The sequence below is a fragment of the Sceloporus undulatus genome, chromosome 1, assembly GCF_019175285.1.
Source record: "Sceloporus undulatus isolate JIND9_A2432 ecotype Alabama chromosome 1, SceUnd_v1.1, whole genome shotgun sequence".
Lineage (NCBI taxonomy): Eukaryota > Metazoa > Chordata > Lepidosauria > Squamata > Phrynosomatidae > Sceloporus > Sceloporus undulatus.
The window spans coordinates 201,232,165-201,250,574 of NC_056522.1; the positions used below are offsets into that span (position 1 = coordinate 201,232,165).

General features: G+C 39.3%; 1 protein-coding gene across 1 annotated transcript in view; it reads right to left on the minus strand.

The window, feature by feature from the left end:
• Window positions 1-261: 261 nt before the first annotated feature.
• DNAJC10 (DnaJ heat shock protein family (Hsp40) member C10) overlaps window positions 262-18,410 on the minus strand; it is a 35,554-nt gene continuing 17,405 nt past the window's right edge. Inside the window, exons 12-24 of the mRNA XM_042446012.1 lie at window positions 17,137-17,226; window positions 16,748-16,861; window positions 15,673-15,787; window positions 14,769-14,896; window positions 13,196-13,312; window positions 11,789-11,890; window positions 10,207-10,362; window positions 7,573-7,706; window positions 6,174-6,227; window positions 5,174-5,321; window positions 4,092-4,211; window positions 2,549-2,659; window positions 262-1,895 (exon numbers count right to left, since the gene is read on the minus strand). Coding sequence (XP_042301946.1) covers window positions 1,884-1,895; window positions 2,549-2,659; window positions 4,092-4,211; window positions 5,174-5,321; window positions 6,174-6,227; window positions 7,573-7,706; window positions 10,207-10,362; window positions 11,789-11,890; window positions 13,196-13,312; window positions 14,769-14,896; window positions 15,673-15,787; window positions 16,748-16,861; window positions 17,137-17,226 — 1,401 coding nt within the window. The 3' untranslated portion in view covers window positions 262-1,883. The remainder of the gene's footprint in view (window positions 1,896-2,548; window positions 2,660-4,091; window positions 4,212-5,173; window positions 5,322-6,173; window positions 6,228-7,572; window positions 7,707-10,206; window positions 10,363-11,788; window positions 11,891-13,195; window positions 13,313-14,768; window positions 14,897-15,672; window positions 15,788-16,747; window positions 16,862-17,136; window positions 17,227-18,410) is intronic.

Genomic DNA, 18,410 nt, shown 5'->3' on the forward strand with positions numbered 1-18,410 from the left:
GGCGCCCTTTCTACATGGGCGCCGCCATCTTTGCGTATCGGACGCACAGCGTCCAGACGCGTCGCGCCGCTGCTGACGTAGCGAGCGCGCCCCTGGCGCCTCGCTACATCGCAAACGCGACGCAAAAAGAAGCTCCATTTTGGAGCTTCTTTTTTCGGTCCGCGCGGGAGTCGGGCCGTCTGAAGGCTCCGGCTCCCCCGCGGACCTTCTGGCGGCGGCGCCAGACCGCTGCAAAGCGGCGGTCTGTACCCCGCCATTATGATGTAAAATGTAAGTATCTATGACCTTACCCTTGAAAATCTGGTAATTTAATAATAGAAGCATATTCACAGTTGAGCTGCCTCTGTGTAACACGTAAACCTCAAGGATAATAGAAATGTGGTTAAAGATTGCCCGATCTTTGCATATGCAGAGTTATTCAGATGCCCATCAAGCCTGTCTCTACAAATACATGCAAGGTATGGATAGAATCTACCCTTTTGCAAAGGTGATGTATTACTAATGGCCAACAGGAACCTGATAGTCCATTTTTAGTGAGAACGTTATTCTTCCAAATTTCCAGTGTGAGAAATTAATGTCAGGACAGCAACTACAGTACAGATATTAATACAGACAAATGATTTGAAATGTTGGCAAGTGTTAATTCAACACTGTCAAAAATATACACTGTATTTCTGCACATCAAGGACACTACACTTCCAACACTGATGCCAGATTGACAGTCTAATGAGGAAAACCTAAAAAAAAAAATCCTCCAGTGACCACTACATTCAGAAGGCACTTGAAATGCTGCACAAAAAGAGCAGCATTTACATTTTACAATTCTGCTCTGAAGACAGAAGAGGCTGGTAGGAAAATGGTTTAAATGTATGCCTCAAACCTAGACAGGAGTATCCTGCTTTGAAACCTACGGAACAAGTCCAAATTGATGTACTCTGAAGTCTGTGGAAAATCAACATTGTAATACATAGTTTTTGCATTTGTTTTTCAGCATACATCAGCTTTGATGCCAAAAAGTTTAGGTTTCATTTCTAATCAGGCTTACCAGTCCAACTGAGAGAAACTGGGAGTTAAGGGACCATTGAAATAGCCTTGCTGGTGTTGGCTTTCAGCTATTCCAACCAATAACAAACTAACTTGCTGCCACCTAGTGGATGCCACTGCTGCATCTCATAAAAAGAATCCAGTATCACCGTTTTCAGGCGCATGCAGGAGTTTCCCCAAAGGCTAAGCCAAAATCTGTACAAGGCAGATTAATATCTGAATAAAAGAACCAACACACAGGGAAGCCCCTCCCTCCCCCAAATCGACATATACTGAAACCATAAAAAAGATTTGAGTGTTCTTCCAAGTCATTGGAAGAATACTCAAATGCTACAGAAGCTGAACACATACTTTTCAGTTACTTAGTGAATCCTGGGCAAAAAGCTTACTGACTGCAATACAGAGGTAAAAGAGTTCTTCTGATCATTCTTTTACTTCTCATGGGAAGCAGAGATTGTTCTCGTCTAGCTTTCTAGCCTGCAGAGTAGTCTGTTCATGAATTGCTTCACAGGTGGAATTAGGTTTTCTTTTCAGCACAGGTTAAGACTGTTCTGTAGGGAGAAGGAGAGATTCAGAGGACTGAAGGAAAAGTCCTACAGATCCCCTACTGACCAAGTCTCAAGTCCCTAACCAGAGCATTAAATCCTCTTCAGGACAGAGGTAGCATATCACGATGACTGCCAGTCTCATTTGGATCATTCAGAGTAAGTTATGCAGCATCTTTGGGGATAATCAGTGTGTCCTTGAATCCCCCTGGCGTTTCTTTTTTCCTTCCTGAAGAACACAGTCCAATATTTTAACTGCTACAGCCTCGGTATGTTTGGAATTCAGTCCATGACTCAGAGTTCATCCTGATGGTCAAAATCAACCAAGGAGAGTGAGAGAGAAAAAGAAAGAACAATAGGTAAAATAAAATATACAAGAAAATGTTTCCTTCCTATTATCATGAAGCTTGGGAACACTAGATTCATTCAATGAAAAACGCCGAAGCAACATCCAATACATACACATTTGTTTTTCTGTGCCTTCAATTTGACTCTAACTTATAACAACTCTCTCCTAGGATTTTATTGTCATGCTTTCTTCAGAGGAGTTTTGCCACTGTCTTCTGGGCCGAGAGTGTGTAAATTGCCCAAGGTCACATAATTGGTTTCATAATTGGCCAAGCAGGGATTTGAATCCTGGAAGCATCGTACAGCCTGCTAGGCTTGTATCCTGTGGAGGCTTTGCCTTGGTGGAATGCTTTTACCCTTCCATAAACCAAGGTTCCTGATTTTCATCACCCCCCCTTCCCATGACAGCCCTCTATATTTCCTGTCTTGTGCTGGAGGGTCTCTAGTGAACCTTTTTGACGGGCAGGGAAGGCTGCAGCAGGTGCAGCAACTAGTATAGTGTTGCCTCCATTACAAGGTCATATGTGAAAAAAAGGCCCATATACTCAAATAGCTGAAGACAAATAAGGCAAACCATCTGTATTCATGGATCTCAAAACAACATTGCCCACCTTCTTTCTGGAAGATTTTTTCTTCTTTTTAATTTCTTCTACTTTCACCATCAGTTGTTCAGCTATGGCTTTCACATCGAGGCTATCTATGTGTTCCCCAAATTCATTTTTCTTTAAACAAAGAACAGAGCAAGAGAGGGAAGGTGTTACCACTTGTGGCCTAAACACTCATTTATGGGTTGAAGTAAAGAAATTGCCAATATAAGCATGAAAAAATATTGCCATTAAAACTTTGCAATCAAAGAAGAATTACCTCAACAAAACTTTTTTTTTTTGGATTTTTTAATGGGTAAGTTGTGAGGGAGGTAGTAAATCTGCTCCATGCATATTTTATTTTTACGACCACATTTGGTGTTACACATCTACAGCCACAGAAATCAGTTTATATACCCAAGCACCTTCTTAGGTGCCACACAGAAGTTACTCTGACAGTGATATGTTAAAGCATGATTCAAGCCTGTCTTGTAGGTTGTGGATTGCTTTCTTATGTAGGATAATGGCACATATCTAAATTGAGACCACCTTTAGCATGGTATTAAGTTGTAAGAAGTTGAAGGGACCTGTTCCTGGAACACAGTGTTAGAAGAATAACAGTATGTGGCCAATGAGTAGGATTTGCACTCACATTTCAGCAACTGTACGTAAGACTTTGAAAATTTTTGCAGTCATACTATTTTGTACCTTTTCATACTAAAACTATGATATGAAAACAGTGTGTGAATGTTACAGCCTTCTCATTAGCTAGGAAGCAGCCTAATTGCAAGCTATTATAAGGCTAGTCAACTGCAATGGGTTTGCGGGCCAATTTTCACCCATACAAACCTGCTGCAGTGATAAAAGTCAAGTATCCAACCAGGAAGTGACTAGTATTCACTTTTTGAGGTGTGTTTTGGGACAGTTTTTGAGGGGAAGGCTGTTGAGAGAGAGCTGGGAGTGTTCCAATACAAACTGTGATTCCTATAGGCTGTCAGGAGCAGCACTGACTGTTTTTGGCCCATTTGTGGCAAACCTTCCTCCTCATTTAATTTTCTGGAGCATGTAGGGGCTTGTGGGACACGTTTGCTGTTGTTGTTGTGTGCCTCCAAGTCATTACCAATTGATGATCACCCTAAAATGAACCCATCAGGGAGTTTTCTTGGCAAGATTTATTTAGATGCAGTTTGCTGTTGCTCTCCTCTGAGGATGAGAAAGTGTGACTTACCCATATGGGTTTCCATAGCTAAGCAGGGATTCAAAAACCTGGTCTCTTAGTCCAACACTCAGACCACTACACCATGCTGGTTCTGGGATGGGAATTTTAGCAGGACACCAAAAATTGCTGGGGGAGCCTTAGGCAGCCCTTACTTGCCCCTCCCCATCTACAAGCTCAGTATTGTATGAATTGACTGGCAGCTCCTCTGCAAGGTTTTTGAGAAGGTCCTTTTCAAGCCCTACCTGGTGATGCCCTGAGTTCAACCTGGAGGCTTCTGCATGCTCTATAGTACTCTAAAGCTGAGCTACAGCATCAGACATCTTAGCTTATATCATTCAATTTTGTTTTTACCTTTGTTCCATGATAAGGATAAAATTTAACCGTTGGATATGCCCTGATGCCAGCAGATTGACAAATATGAGCATGAGCTTGACAGTCAACTTTGCCAGCTTTCACTTTTCCTTTAACAGCCTTTAAAAGAAAGAGAGAAGGAAAAGGAAGCAAATGTTAAGACCTGATTGCTTATTCTGCCTTACCAGTAAAAATAAAATAGTACTCAAGACAGGTAACAGTGATACAGTAAACAAAACAAACAACAAAATAATTAAAATCAATCAGTGCAAAACAGTAAAGTATTGCTGGATTATTTAGTTTAATCTCAAAAACAATCCATTAGAAGCAGTCATTAATAAATGATAAAAAGGTCTTAAAAGGCTGGTTTCATGATAGACTAAATAACCTGACTGCAGAATTTTCTAAGTGCTGATGGGACAGGGCTTTCTAATGGGAAGTCCAATTCACCGATACAGCCATAATCCAGAAGAGCCAATGAACTGAATTCCTGGTTGCCATAAGATGTTCTGCTCCGGTCTTATTGTTTAGCCTTTGTATTTATCTCAAAATGCTTTTGGAAGTAGGGGTACCAAACATCCTTTATCATATAGGAGGCCCCTTATTTAAAGGCTAGAAGGCTTGCCCTGCATGAGCAATACACAGGATGCCAAAAATCCTGTATTTTCAGTTATCAGTTGAAATGTGTGGATACTGCCAGAGCCTTCTCTTTCCACTAAGTACAATTCCACTCCTTGTAATGGCTGCTGGCCACCATTACAAGATTTTCAGGGGTTTGGGGTTCCTATGAAAGCTGAGATTTCTGAGATTTTATAGAAGACTGTAACTCTTCACAGGAGTCCTTCCTCTCATGAAACCTGGATGTTAGCCATATGTAGGTCTGGCTCACATGTCCTGGCCTTGAATGTTCCATATCACTGTTTTGAAAAGCTGGCAATCTGTCTGAAAGGCATAATGTAAACTAGAAAAACTACATACATCCTATACATTTTTATTCTGGCCTAGTGTTTAGGTTAATTTGCACAACTGATATCTGTTCAACTGAATAAGCCTGCTAGTGCTGCAAAAATAATAACCTTTACCTTAGCTAGGATTTCAAATTCTGGTGCAAAATTTTGGCAAGGGCCACACCAAGGAGCAAAGAAGTCAATGACCCAGTGATCTTTTCCATTCAGAACTTTGTCACTGAAGCTCTGAGGTGTCAGGTCCAGAGATACCTGAGGTAAATACCTTAAAAAAAAGAAAAAGATAGAGGATCTTGATTTTTAGTTACATAAGCTGCTTCCAAAAAATATTCAGTAACTTGAGGTCAAAAGCATACAGTTTTCACTCTGAAACAGCAATTCAAACATTTTTTCTTTTAGGGGTCTAGGATAATTTATGTCCATTTAATTTTTTTCCTGACACTTCCAGGATCAAAAGCAATAAGATGATATTTCAACACCATGACTCATAACTGTTGTTCTTATTAGTCATTACTACTTCTGCTACCACTATTACTGTTTTTGTTGTTCTTATTACTTTCTTTATACCCTGTTTTCACCACCCCCAGAACTAAGACTCAATACAGTTTACAAATGAAAACATTTTCTAAAACATACACATGCGTAACATTAAATATAATTAAACTGTCAATAATGTTAGAAACAAATGAAAACATTACAAATGAATATACTAAGAAGCAGTTTAAAATCAGTGCGATTGAAAGCAGCACAGCTTTTCAGAAAGTTCTTCATTTCCTCAGGAAGTGAGTAGCTGCCTCAAATTATCTCTGCCAAGGTCCTTTAGCAAAAGTAAAAACCAAAACCTTGAACAGCTTGTGCCATTTGGGAATGCAACAACAGAGGTGCAAAATGTATTGTTTATAAAAACTGTGTACACCAATATAAGGACCTTTCCATTCACCACAAGGAGCTTTGACTGGCCAACATTTCTGTTATGCTTGGACGTGCTACATGCTTGCTGCTTGTAATGTGTGATCAGTCTCTCAATACATCACTGCTTTACCAAAATGTCTCAAGAACACATTAGCAGCAAAACAGTGTGACTATGTTTTAAACAACTTTCACTGTAACAACTCACCCTAGTGCCCATCTTCTCAGTGAATAGGCATCTCTGTGCCAGCCACTGTAGCTACTGTGGGAAGATATCAAAGCAAATATTAAAATATACTGTAAGAGACGACGTTTCAGATGAGATGCACAAATACTGTGTATTTTCCCTTCACTGGATTCACAGTGCCATGGTTTTCTCCCATGAAATATTCTCATGTTTGGGTGGATACTAGACTCCTCTCCTAGTTTCTGCTGAAAGAGCTTTGCTGAAAAATATATACATGGGACTTTTAATACTGGCATGAAATTTTCTACCTGTTTCTTATGTAGGAGTGATTCTAAGACATGTTGTGTCAAACGAAGCAACACACTGGTAACCAAAGTAAAATAATAGGGAATGATTCATATAGAATGCTCTTCTCTGAGAAGGCTATCTGTGGCCCCACTGTTATGATACCGGGTTAAGACACTTCTCTACTCCCAAGAATCCAGGGGGACTTAATGAGTCATTTTTAATTTTTTTTACAAACCCTAATAAATTATCCAGTTAATATGTTTGGAAGGTGAGGTGTTTTACTTTATAATTGTCTTTTTCTATATGTTATCTGTGATCCAACCCTACCCCATAATAATTTTAAACAGAGTGTGATTCAGTTACCGCAAGTCCAGACTAGCAAGCAAAACTTACCCTCCATCACCAAAACAGTATATGGACACAGCTAGTTTCTGACCAGATTATTCAATACAGGGTGAGTCTCCCTTATCTGAAATGCTTGAGACCAGAAGTGTTCTGGATTTTAAATTTTTTTAAATTCTGGAATATTTGCATATATATGAGATATCTTGGAGATGGAATCCAAGTCTAAACTTGAAATTAATTTATGTTTTATATACACATAGCCTGGAGGTAATTTATACATAATATTTTTGATAATCTTTTTGCGTGAAACAAAGTTTGTGTATGCTGAATCATCTGAAAGCAAAGGTGTCAGAGGCTGTTGCCAGACTGCAGAAATAAAGCAGTTTGACACTATTTTAACTACCACGGTTCAATGCTATGGAATTTTGAGGCTTATAGGTTGATGGGGAACCAGGGCAGACTACATATCAATATCATCATCATCCACAAATTATTAGATTATTAGTAGATATATAAATATCTCTCAAAACTATAAATGTCAGAATTCGATAGCACTGAGTCATAGCAGTTAAAATGATGTCAAACTGCTTTATTTCTACAGTATAGATACACCCACTATCTCAGCCACCCAATTTGGACAATTTTGCATTTTGGAGTATTTTGGATTTTGGAAATCCAGGTAAAGGATACTCAGCCTGTACCTGCTTAATTGAACTTCAACAGAAAGCATGGTTGTTCCCTTTTTGCAAGGTTTCAATTTAAAATAGTAGGAAATTGAATTACTCACTAATACTGATAGGCTGAAACTGATTTCCGTGGGAAGAGTCTTATTTCAGGATAACCTTGAACATTTTCTTGATGACAAAGAGAGAAATACTTTTGGCAGTCCACACTGCCAACTGTGATCATTCCATTCAGCAACTGAAACAGAGGAATATTATTCAACATGAATTGCAAAAATAACTTACACCCAAATCCAAAAAAACAAATTTTAAAAAAACTCAAAGAAATAACAATCAGATCTGCCTTCTTCAGGAGTCTGTCATTCTAACACAGAGGGTCAGTGTTTGTTTATTCTCTGATCTTTTGAGGGCACACACTTTAATTCTGGTGAAAGAAGCAGACCTGTACACATGCAGAATCATACACTTCTCTGCTTCCTCTGTAAGGATATAAAGGAAGAAGCCTTTTTAATCAACACATTAAAGCACGTACATCTGCTAATATGTCTCCTCTGTAGTCTCATTGATATCTGAGCTATGTTTTCGCCTCAACATCCTATAGAGGCAATCAGTCTTTATCTGTGCCTGCCCTTTTCTCTCTCATTTTGTGTCTTGGCTATTTATGCACCTGTGTGAGATGTATGTATAAATCAATGTTTTAAAATCTCATCATGAACCCCCCCCCCCCAAAAGCTCTTACGCAGGCTTTAAAATCAAATGAGTGGAAGAGTTTAGTCATTGACATATTAATCCCTTAGAGGAAACATGTGGCCTGCACCCAGAACTCCACTTTTGCAGCCAGTGAAACCTCAGACCAGTCACCTGAAATCTCTGAATTTTTTTAAAGAAATCACAAAATGGTGTAATTTTTGTGCACATTTTGCCTCCAAATGACACAGAAAGCCTCCAAAGCCATGTAAACATGCAAAAATAGTGCCACCTACCTCCACAAGCATCTAGAACTTGCTATCACTCATAGATACTTCTGCTTCAGTCACTCTCAAAATGGTAATGGGAATTGATGGGATGTCATTTTGAGAGGGACTGCAGAGGAAAGCAGAGCTATTTGGGCCTGCTATATGTTTGTGTTTGGGGGCATGCAGTCTGCAAGGGAACAGTCTGGGGAGGACATTGCCTTCTGATCCCCATACAGTTGTCCACCCCACTTTATGCAGTGCTTATTTCAGTTCATAGAATTATAGAATAATATAGTTAGAAGAGACTGCAAGGGCCACCCAGTCCAACCCCCTACCATGCAGGAAGTCTCAATCAAAGCATTCCCGACAGATGGCCATCCAGCCTGTTTAAAGACCTCTAAGGAAGGAGACTTCACCATTCTCCAAGGGATTGTGTTCCACTGTCGAACAACCCTTACTGTCAGAAAGTTTCTCCTAATGTCAAGGTGGAATCTCTTTTCCTGGAGCTTGTATCCATTGCTCTGGGTCCTAATCTCTGGAGCAGCTGAAAACAAGCTTGCTCCCTCCTCAATCATATCACCTCTTAACCTTCTCTTCTCCAGGCTAAACATCCCCAGCTCCCTAAGTCTTTCCTCATAGGGTTCCAGATCCTTCACCATTTTAGTTGCCCCCTTTTGGACATACTCCAGTTTCTCAATGTCCTTTTTGAATTGTGGTCCCCAGAACTGGACACAATATTCCAGATGGGGTCTGACCAAAGCAGAATAGAATGGCACTATTACTTCTCTTGATCTAGACATTATACTTTTATTGATGCAGCCTAAAATTGCATTGACCTTTTTAGCTGCCACATCACACTGCTAACTCATGTTCAACTTGTGGTCTACTTGGACTCCCAGATCCCTTTCACACGTAGTTTCATTCAGCCAGGTGTCCCCCATCTTATATCTGTGCATTTAGTTTTTCTGCCCTAAGTGTAGTACCTTAGATTTCTCTGTGTTGAAATTCAGTTTGTTATCTTTGGCCCAGCTTTCTAGTCTATTCAGGTCATTTTGAATTTTGATCCTGTCCTCTGGGGGCATTAGCTATTCCTCCTAATTTGGTGTCATCTGCAAATTTGATAAGTATGCCCCCAATTCTGTCATCCAAGTCATTGATAAAGATGTTGAATAGCACTGGGCCCAGGACAGCTTTGCTTTTCCACATGGCTTTTTAAACTTGAGATAAAACAATTTGGTGGTGAGGTTGCTTTGATATAGCTCCCTCCAACATTACTGCAAGTTATAGTAAACTTTAATGAGTTTACAGTAAACTTACACTCTTACCCTTAGGATGGCAGTGGCAAATCCCCTCTGAAGCAATTTGCCAAGAAAACCCCATGACAGGTTCACTTTAGGGTTGCTATAAGTTGGAAATGGCACTATAAGTTGGAAATGTTGAAGGCACATAACAACAAGAAGTTTCCAACTTATGGAGACCCTAAGGTGACCCTCTCACAGGGTTTTCTTGGCAAGTTTCTTCAGAGAGGGTTTGTTATTGCCATCCTCTAAAGCTGAGAGAGTGTGCTTTGCTTAACATCACCCAGTGGGTTTTTATGGTCAAGTGGGGATGTGAACCCTGGTCTCCAGAATCAAAGTTCAACTCTCAAGCCACTATGCCGCCCTGGCTCCAGTGTTGCCGTAGCACCACAGAAAATGCTGTGGAAATGAAGGTGTATGTTCTGCATATCCTCACATTCAGTGTATTCTATATTGACATGGGATCCTAGTTGCATGTTTTTACCCTGGCCATCCTCTTCCATTCTGGCATTAAAGCTTGGCAAGGACCACACCATGGAGCGTAGAAATCCACCACCCAAACTTCATTTTCCTTCCGTTTCTTCACCAACTCACTGAAGGTCTCAGGTGTTAAAGAAACTACAGATGGGTTCATCAGATCCTAAAGCACAGAATAGAGAAGCTTTAAAAGTATTCTACTTTCAAGTTTATAAAGTACTGTGACAATTTTTTTTGTTAAACATGATGGGTTATGCTGAGGGACTGCCAAAAATACCACCCCACCCCACCCCCCAAAAAACAAAGAAAGAAATCCACTTTTCCTTTTGGAAAGCTGAAGCTTTTAATGTTGAACAGCACTGTGAGATGTGAAACCTATTTAAAAGGTGAAATGCCTTCAAAGAAAGGTAATTCATCCATTTTTTGGCCAAAGAAAGGTGGTCTGGAGGCCTAGAGAGGTCAAGGATCACATAAACCTAGGATGATGAATGAGGCCCAGGATTTAACTTGGCCCACCTATTACTTAAATTATGTGCAATTTGCTTAAGACAATTGTTGCACAGAGAAGTGTCCATAGTTAACACTGGGAAACAAACCAGATACAAAGATTTAAGATAATAGTATGAACAATTATAGAATATGGCAAATTTGTACAAGGATTTTAGGCTTTTTGAGTTAGCCAGGAAAACGAAAAACATTCATAAGACAGGAAAGCAAATTATAATTGTTTAATTAGAATGATTTTTATCCTTCAGTTAATAAAGTAGATTTATAAAACTGTTTCCATTTTACTTTTATTAAATGTAAGAAAAAGTATTTATGAAGAAAGAAATTATGCCAGTATACCTGGGAGGAAAGGTGAGAAGTGGGGTGAAGAGGTTGTCCAAAACATAATGTGACTGGAATCTAACTGGTTACACTCAACTAGAATAACATGAGGACCTCGAGCCCATTTTTGAGGCTGTCCAGGCCACCAAGGGGTCCAAAACATTTCCCTCCAATTTTTCTGCTTCCCAAAAACCTCTAGGCAGCATAGGTATTTTTTTTGTTGGGATTTTGTGCCCTTTAGACCCTTTTAGGCCTGGGAGAAGCTGTTTTTACATGGCTCCCACAGATTTTGAGGCTTTTTTTTCGGCAGTATATATGTCTAGTAGGGAGTTCAACCCTTCAAGGTCCCAGAGGGTTTTGTCCTAGCCTCTATGAATGAATGAATGAGACTTTATTTATATACAGCCGTTCCTTCAATCACGGCGGTTTACAACATAGTAAAATACAAATTGTAACAACAACAATCCCCCCATATTAAAACAGTACAATACATCATTAAAAACCATCATTCAATCATAATAATTAAAACCAGTAAAAACAGTAAACATTCAGTAAAAACATTGAGTTGCCTACCACATTTTTTTAAAATAGGGAGTAGCATGAGCAGGGATTGTGAAGCTTTATTCTGAACTACAGGGAGCCAACAATGAATTTACAACATTATATAAGTTATATAATGCTATGTCAGCCACCTTGAATCCCAAATTGGAAAAGCAATGGGATATGACTTTAAAATTACAAGAACAACGAGCTACAGTTACCTCTATAAACTCCAAGATCTGTTCAGCAGAGTGATGTCCCTCATATTCATGAGTGTTGGACTGATTGAAAACCACAGTTGTTGGGTAAGCTCTAATGTTGTGCTGTGAAATATCAAAATGAAAACATCTTCACAAATATCAAAGATGCCTTACAAGTTTCAGTAGATTTTTGACATTTCATTCAGTATCTTGGTGTTTCATTTCAAAAAGAGGAAACCTCTAAACTAATAAAACTAACTCCTATTATCTAAATGACTGGGAAAATCAAGAGAACTATGGTCTCCCCTCAACATTTGGAGGTGGTAAAACTTTGAATATGTTACCCCCACAACATGGTTGATAAAGAGTCCTCTCCTGTTAAGAGCACCACCCATAACTCTCTTTGCAACCATGAAACACATATCCTCTCCCAGATTTCCAAAGTGCTTCCACTTTCAATCTGATGTTAGCAGCTATGGCTCCAAAGGATCAACAGTCTCTCTTCCTCCTCCCCCTCCCTCCTGGCCAGAGAAAAGCAACACCATATCTTCCCTACTTTTTTACAAACTTTGCAAGTTTGGCAAAGCTGGGGGAATATACAATGTTGGTTTTGGCTGGCTGGGAAGCAGGGTGAAGAGGTTGACCTTGTTAAGCAGCAGCTACAAAGTCGCAAATAGTCGAAACCATGAATCTGAAACCTGCGAATGTAGAGGGCCAAATGTACAAAGAAGTCTTAATGAACATTTGTGTGCAACACTGTAGAAGTTGTATGTCCTAGAACAACATACATCTTCTTCAAAGGAAGCTAACTAAGTTTAATAGGATTTAGTCCCAGGTTAGCATCACAGAAAGCTGTACAGAAAACCTCTTCCTATAATAAAAGGCTTAAGTTTTTAATTAGTGTAATCAATTAATAGGTACTGAGAGCTATCCAACTCCTTGTCAGTGGTGAAGCTGGAAGCTGCAGCTGAGAATAGTATGTAAAAGACCTGTTGAGGTGTGGCCCTTATCAGCTGCAATTTTCCAATATTTTGGTAAACCATTAAAAAAATCACCTTAAAATTAAGTTTTTTTAAAAAAAAATTCTATATACAGTATTAATGTTAGTGCTATGTGCTTTTATACTGACTCCTGTTGTAATGCCTCCTTGCACCAGAGATTGCTCATTCAAGAGTAGTGAGAACATCAGTCAACTGCTTGCTGATTGACAGAAGAACAGACCCTCATCGATTGCAACAGCTGTTGCCCCATAAGTGAGGACTGGGGTACTTTCACAGTGTTTATATATTCTCCAGATCAGTGAATATGTAGGATTGTGAATATGAACCAGTCACTGCTTTAGAAAATCTGGCCATCACTTTTAAGGGGGAGGTTAAAATGGAACAGAGAGAGCCATATCATGAAAACATAACTGTACTTGCAATTTACCATGTTGCAAATCCCTTCATGAATGGTACAGTCTAGAGTACCAAATTTCAATTGACTGTAGAGCTGCTTTGATGCTTTCCTCAATTCTGGCAATAAAGCTCGACAAGGAGGACACCACTAATAAAAAAAGAGAGAGGGACATATAAACATAAGAGAGTAACACACCCCTTCAAATGCGCAGTTCAATCCCTCATGGCCCACCTTTTCTCTTTGGAAAAGCTGATCAGGGGAAATACTGTATTACACACTATTGGATTCTTCCTTGAAAGCAGCTGGGATGCATTAGGTAGCCAGACCCCAAGCTCAATCTCTTCTCCCCACTTGATCTTTCCTGCCTAATATACCGTATATACTCATCTATAAATCTAAAAATTTATGCCCAAAAATGATCCCAAAATCCCAGGTCGACTTATTTACAGGTCAGTATGGTAACGTAATAGCAGTTCTTTCAGATTTCCCCATGCCGTCATCAGAGCAGTTTATTTGTCTCTTGCACCAAGCAGAAAGAGTCCTGGGTGACAAACAGGATCCCTCTCCCACCAGCAGGCAAAGTGAAAGCAAAATTGAAACACTGAAGCAAAATGCCTCAGTTGCTGTGCACACACATACGCACACTGAAGGTGCCTCCAAGTTATACCCTCTACTTACCCACAGGCTATGACAAAATCCATAATTTTGGCCCCAAAACTTGCCTTTGACTTATACATGAGGTCAACGTATAGCCAAGTATGGTAATACAATAAGCTATTCATAATATTTTAACCACTGGATATTTCACGAACTATGAATTTTCTACTCCCTGAAACAGGAGTAGAGAAATGAAGTCTGTGAAGACTAATACAGGTTGAGATTCCCTTATTCAAAAGGCTTGGGACTGGAGGTGTTTTAGAGTTTTTTTGGATTTTGAAACACCTGTAATAAATAAAAGGTTTAACAATCTGTACAAATATTTGTACATAATGAGATTTCTTGAAGATGGGACCCAACTCTAAACTTAAAATTCATTTGTTTCATAAATACCTTATCCACAGAGCCATTAGGGCTGAAGGGCGGGATATAAATACCTAAATAAATAAATCGCCTGAAGGTAATTTTATACAGTATTTTAAATAATTTTGTGCATGAAACAAAGTTTGTGTAAAATGAACCATCAGAAATCAAAGGAGTCACTATCTCAGCCACCCATGAAAAAAGTTTTGGGTTTTGGAATATTTCAGATTTTAGGATAAGGGAGATGCAACCTGTAACTATTCATATTATCCATGAGAAAATGTGCCCTTCAGTGGAATATTGGCTTTTTATGTTCCTCAGTGCAACTTCCTGAACAGATAATTACATTGCTCAGTGCTGAATATAAAAAAAAAACCAGATTCAAAAAACTACTCTCTTGGAGGACACCCCCGGAAATCCAAAGAAACAAATTTTTCTGGAAAATACTACAGATCAGCACATACTTATATTGCCAATCTAGAATGTCTTCAAAAAGGCTACTACATTAAAGAAATTATCTGTCAGCATGCATATATAGATGTATAAATGTATATCTGAAAATAAGCAATGTTCTGATAGTTACAGGTGCAAAGAAGTCAACAAGCCATGGTTCCTTCTCTTTGCCAGGAAAGTTTTGAGGTCCAAGCGTGATGACATGAGAATTCACACTCTCCTTAGCAAAAGCCACTATGTCATGTAGAATTTTCTTTCCTTCAGACAGAAAACAAATGAATAAATTAAGCATATTTTGGTGTGGACAGAGACCTATTATTTCTTCAACAGAACAGAAGAACAATGTACAAGGAAGACTGATCAAATTTGCATGATTCTCCGCCTGTAAAACATGATTTGGTACTGTACTTTAAAATGGAAGTCACAATCCTCCCTCAATTGCATACAGGCTTTTAGTTGAAAATATTCAGATACAATCTGTGCTTTTCATGGAAAAAATAGGGGAATATTCTGAGTCCAGAAAACATGAAGGAAAGAGGGGAACATCCAACAGTGTAAAAAAGGGGGAAGGCAACTGGTGAAATTGGTTCAAGCTGTGAAAAACAAACTGCTTAAAATAAATCCAAATCTAAGATGCTCACTTTATATAATAATAATAATAATAATAATAATATGATTTATTTATATTTCCCGCCTCTCACTGTGGATCAAGGCGGGATTATTACATGCCAATACAAGTAATAAAGTCTCTTTCCAAGGGTCCTTTCACATTACATAATTATAGCACTTTGATTAACTTCTGTGGCTGTATGCTGTGGAACCCTGGGATATGTAGTTTGGTCAGAGGCACCAGAGGAGCTCCCTGGCTGAGAGATCTAAATGCCCTTCCCTCAACTACCAATCCCAGGATTTAAATAGGATGCTGTCATGGCAGCTAAAATGGAATCACAGAGTCATAATTGTGCAGTGTGCAAGGATGTATAGGCACCATGAGAGCATTAAAATTCTAACTTTTCTGTGGAAAGGTTGCTTACCATGATGGATTTCATAGTCTTCCAATCCCCTCCCTTTAAAGGCTACCACACATGGTTCATAAACATATAGATCGTTACACATCTTTGGTGCAGTAAGGCAGTCAAACCTGCCAACCTGTGGGAAAATATCAATTTGTTCATTACCATCCTTGGATAATGAAATTACAAATATGGGATGGGCATGGGAATCCCATTCCTTGACACGAGAACAATGTCTTTAAGAGATAATACTGCACTACTTTAGTTTTTCTGATTTTACTTCATGTACTGGCGGAAATACAGTATATGCCTCATGCAAATTAATATAGGCTGCAGTGAAAAGACAGATTATGCAACTTTGCAGGAGAGGGAGATATCAAAGAACAGTATTAAAATTCATGGAAGAGGAAATTTGAGCTCATAATCATTTTATGATACAAGTTTAACATTTTTCAAAGTGATGTCCCAAAGAAGCACTTTAAAAACCTGACACATTCATACTTCTTGACTTGGCCCAAGGTGGAAAAGGGAAAGAAGTTACCGTCCCCGAGATAATGACAGCTTAACACACGCATAAGCCCCAAGCTCACAATGGAGAGATAAGAACATTAGAAGATTCCTTAGATTGAATCAGACTTGCTCCATCTAACCAAACAGTGATTAGCCTCATGGACAGCTGCACTGTTGGGTCACAGGCCAAATTCTTTCCTAGCTTCACATTTGAATTGGCAGGGACAAAACATGGCATCTTCTGGATACCAAGTATGTGCTCCATCAGTGAGCTATGCCCCTTCTCCAGTAGCTACTGGGTATTGACATGAGAGAGGATATCTGAGTTAGGACTTCCTCCAGCATTCCAAATTCAAAGAAGTGAGATGCATGTTGGAGACAAGAGTGGAAGTACAGATTCAGTAAAGACTGTAAGCAGCTGAAAAGAGGAAAAAACACTTTGTAATGAGGAGGATTTCATGGTGGCAAATTACAAAGAGACATTCTTTGTGGGGCAGGAGAAGTGGCTCACACTTCAAATCAGGCAAGTTAAACCCATCCCTGCCAGCCCAGGGTCATCAATCTTGAGAAGCTCTCTTGTACTTACCTGAATATTTTCTTCTTTAAGGAGAAAACCTAGCTTTTTAAGATCATGTGCTTCTGACTTGCTATTCTGGCCAAACTGAAAGAATATTAGCCATCGATGATGAGCCAGGTGATCCTTATGATGATAGAGGGCGAAAAAAACCACAAGACATGTGCTTATTAATGAGTGGTCAACACAAACAAACCCATTACTACCAATTAAGCCCCACCCCTCTGAAGAAAATATCCAAAGAACAATTTAATACAACCTTCAGGTTAACTGCAGCAAAAAAGCTTGGCCAGAACCTATTATTAATCCCCCCCCCCCCCCCCAAAAAAAAAAAAAACCCAAAAACAAAACCCAGAAATATTAATATTAAATATGCTTCACAATTAAGATTGGAATTTTACCTTTAAGGTAGATGCTGAGATCATTGTGAAGTCTGGAAGGTGTTGCATGACTTCCAAATATATCTCTCTGGCATCTAAGGAGGTCAGGAACTGGAGAAAAAGAAATGATTGCTTGAATTTGATTCTACTGTGTAACATGCTCACTTTCAAAACATAGAACGTTTTCTTTGGGGATGAAAATTCCCAGAACTAAACAGCCAGAACGGAGCCAGCAATTTATCTATACTAAAGGAACATGCACACATTTGAACAGCCACTAATGCCTTTCAAGAGGCAATCACTATACCAGTGATGGCGAACCTATGGCACACGTGCCAGAGGTGACACTCAGAGCCCTCTCTTTGGGCACACGCACCATCTTCCCAACACAGACTTCACTAGAGTTTGTCATTAGAAATCCAGAAGGATGTGGCACTTTGCAATAAAGAAGTGGGGTTTGGGTTGCAGTTTGGGCACTCGGTCGCTAAAAGGTTCTCCACCACTGCACTATACTAACTGGAATAAATTTGGGGGAGGGAGGACAAGAATAAGGAGGATTATTTCCTCTTCTAGCCCATGCATTCTTCTGACATCCCGCAAAGCACTCCAGGTAGTGACTAACATGACCGTGAGTAGGAGGGCAGCATACAATGAAAGACCTCTTATCGTCTGTATGCTTCTCCTCCTTGCTTAAGTCTGATCAAACTGCTTTAGAAAGACAAGAAAGCAAGGGTAGTTGGTCAACTGGCAAACCAACCAAGTTCACTCAAGATTTGCTGAATGAGGGTAGGACAGTTGCTGACCTCTGGTGAAAAGATAAAAGTCTTTTTCCAATTCACTTTACATTTTGGCCAAAGAAGATCCTCATTGCAATTTGGAACATTATTGTGCAACAGTATGGCAATGACAAACTTTAATAAAAAGTGGATGTAAAAGTCATCCTGCTGCTGTGGTCCTAGCACAGGTGAGCCTCCACCAGTATGCCACCTATCCCAAAAATGCACGGCCTCTTAGGCTACATTCAGTATGTGTAGCTGAAATGATGTTCATAATTGCTTGAGTAAGTGTATTACAGGTTTCTCCCTGTCCTTAAGTATACTGCTTTCTCTGTTTTTTTAAACCTAAAGCAACAAGTCAGAAATGTATCTCTTCATTATGATGAAAAAACATGTTTATAAGCACATCATAGAAAACCAAGGAAAGAAAGAGGAGTACTAATAAATAATAATAATAAAATATTTATTTATATCCCGCCTCTTCCGTTTGGGGATCGAGGCAGGTAACAACAGAGTTTA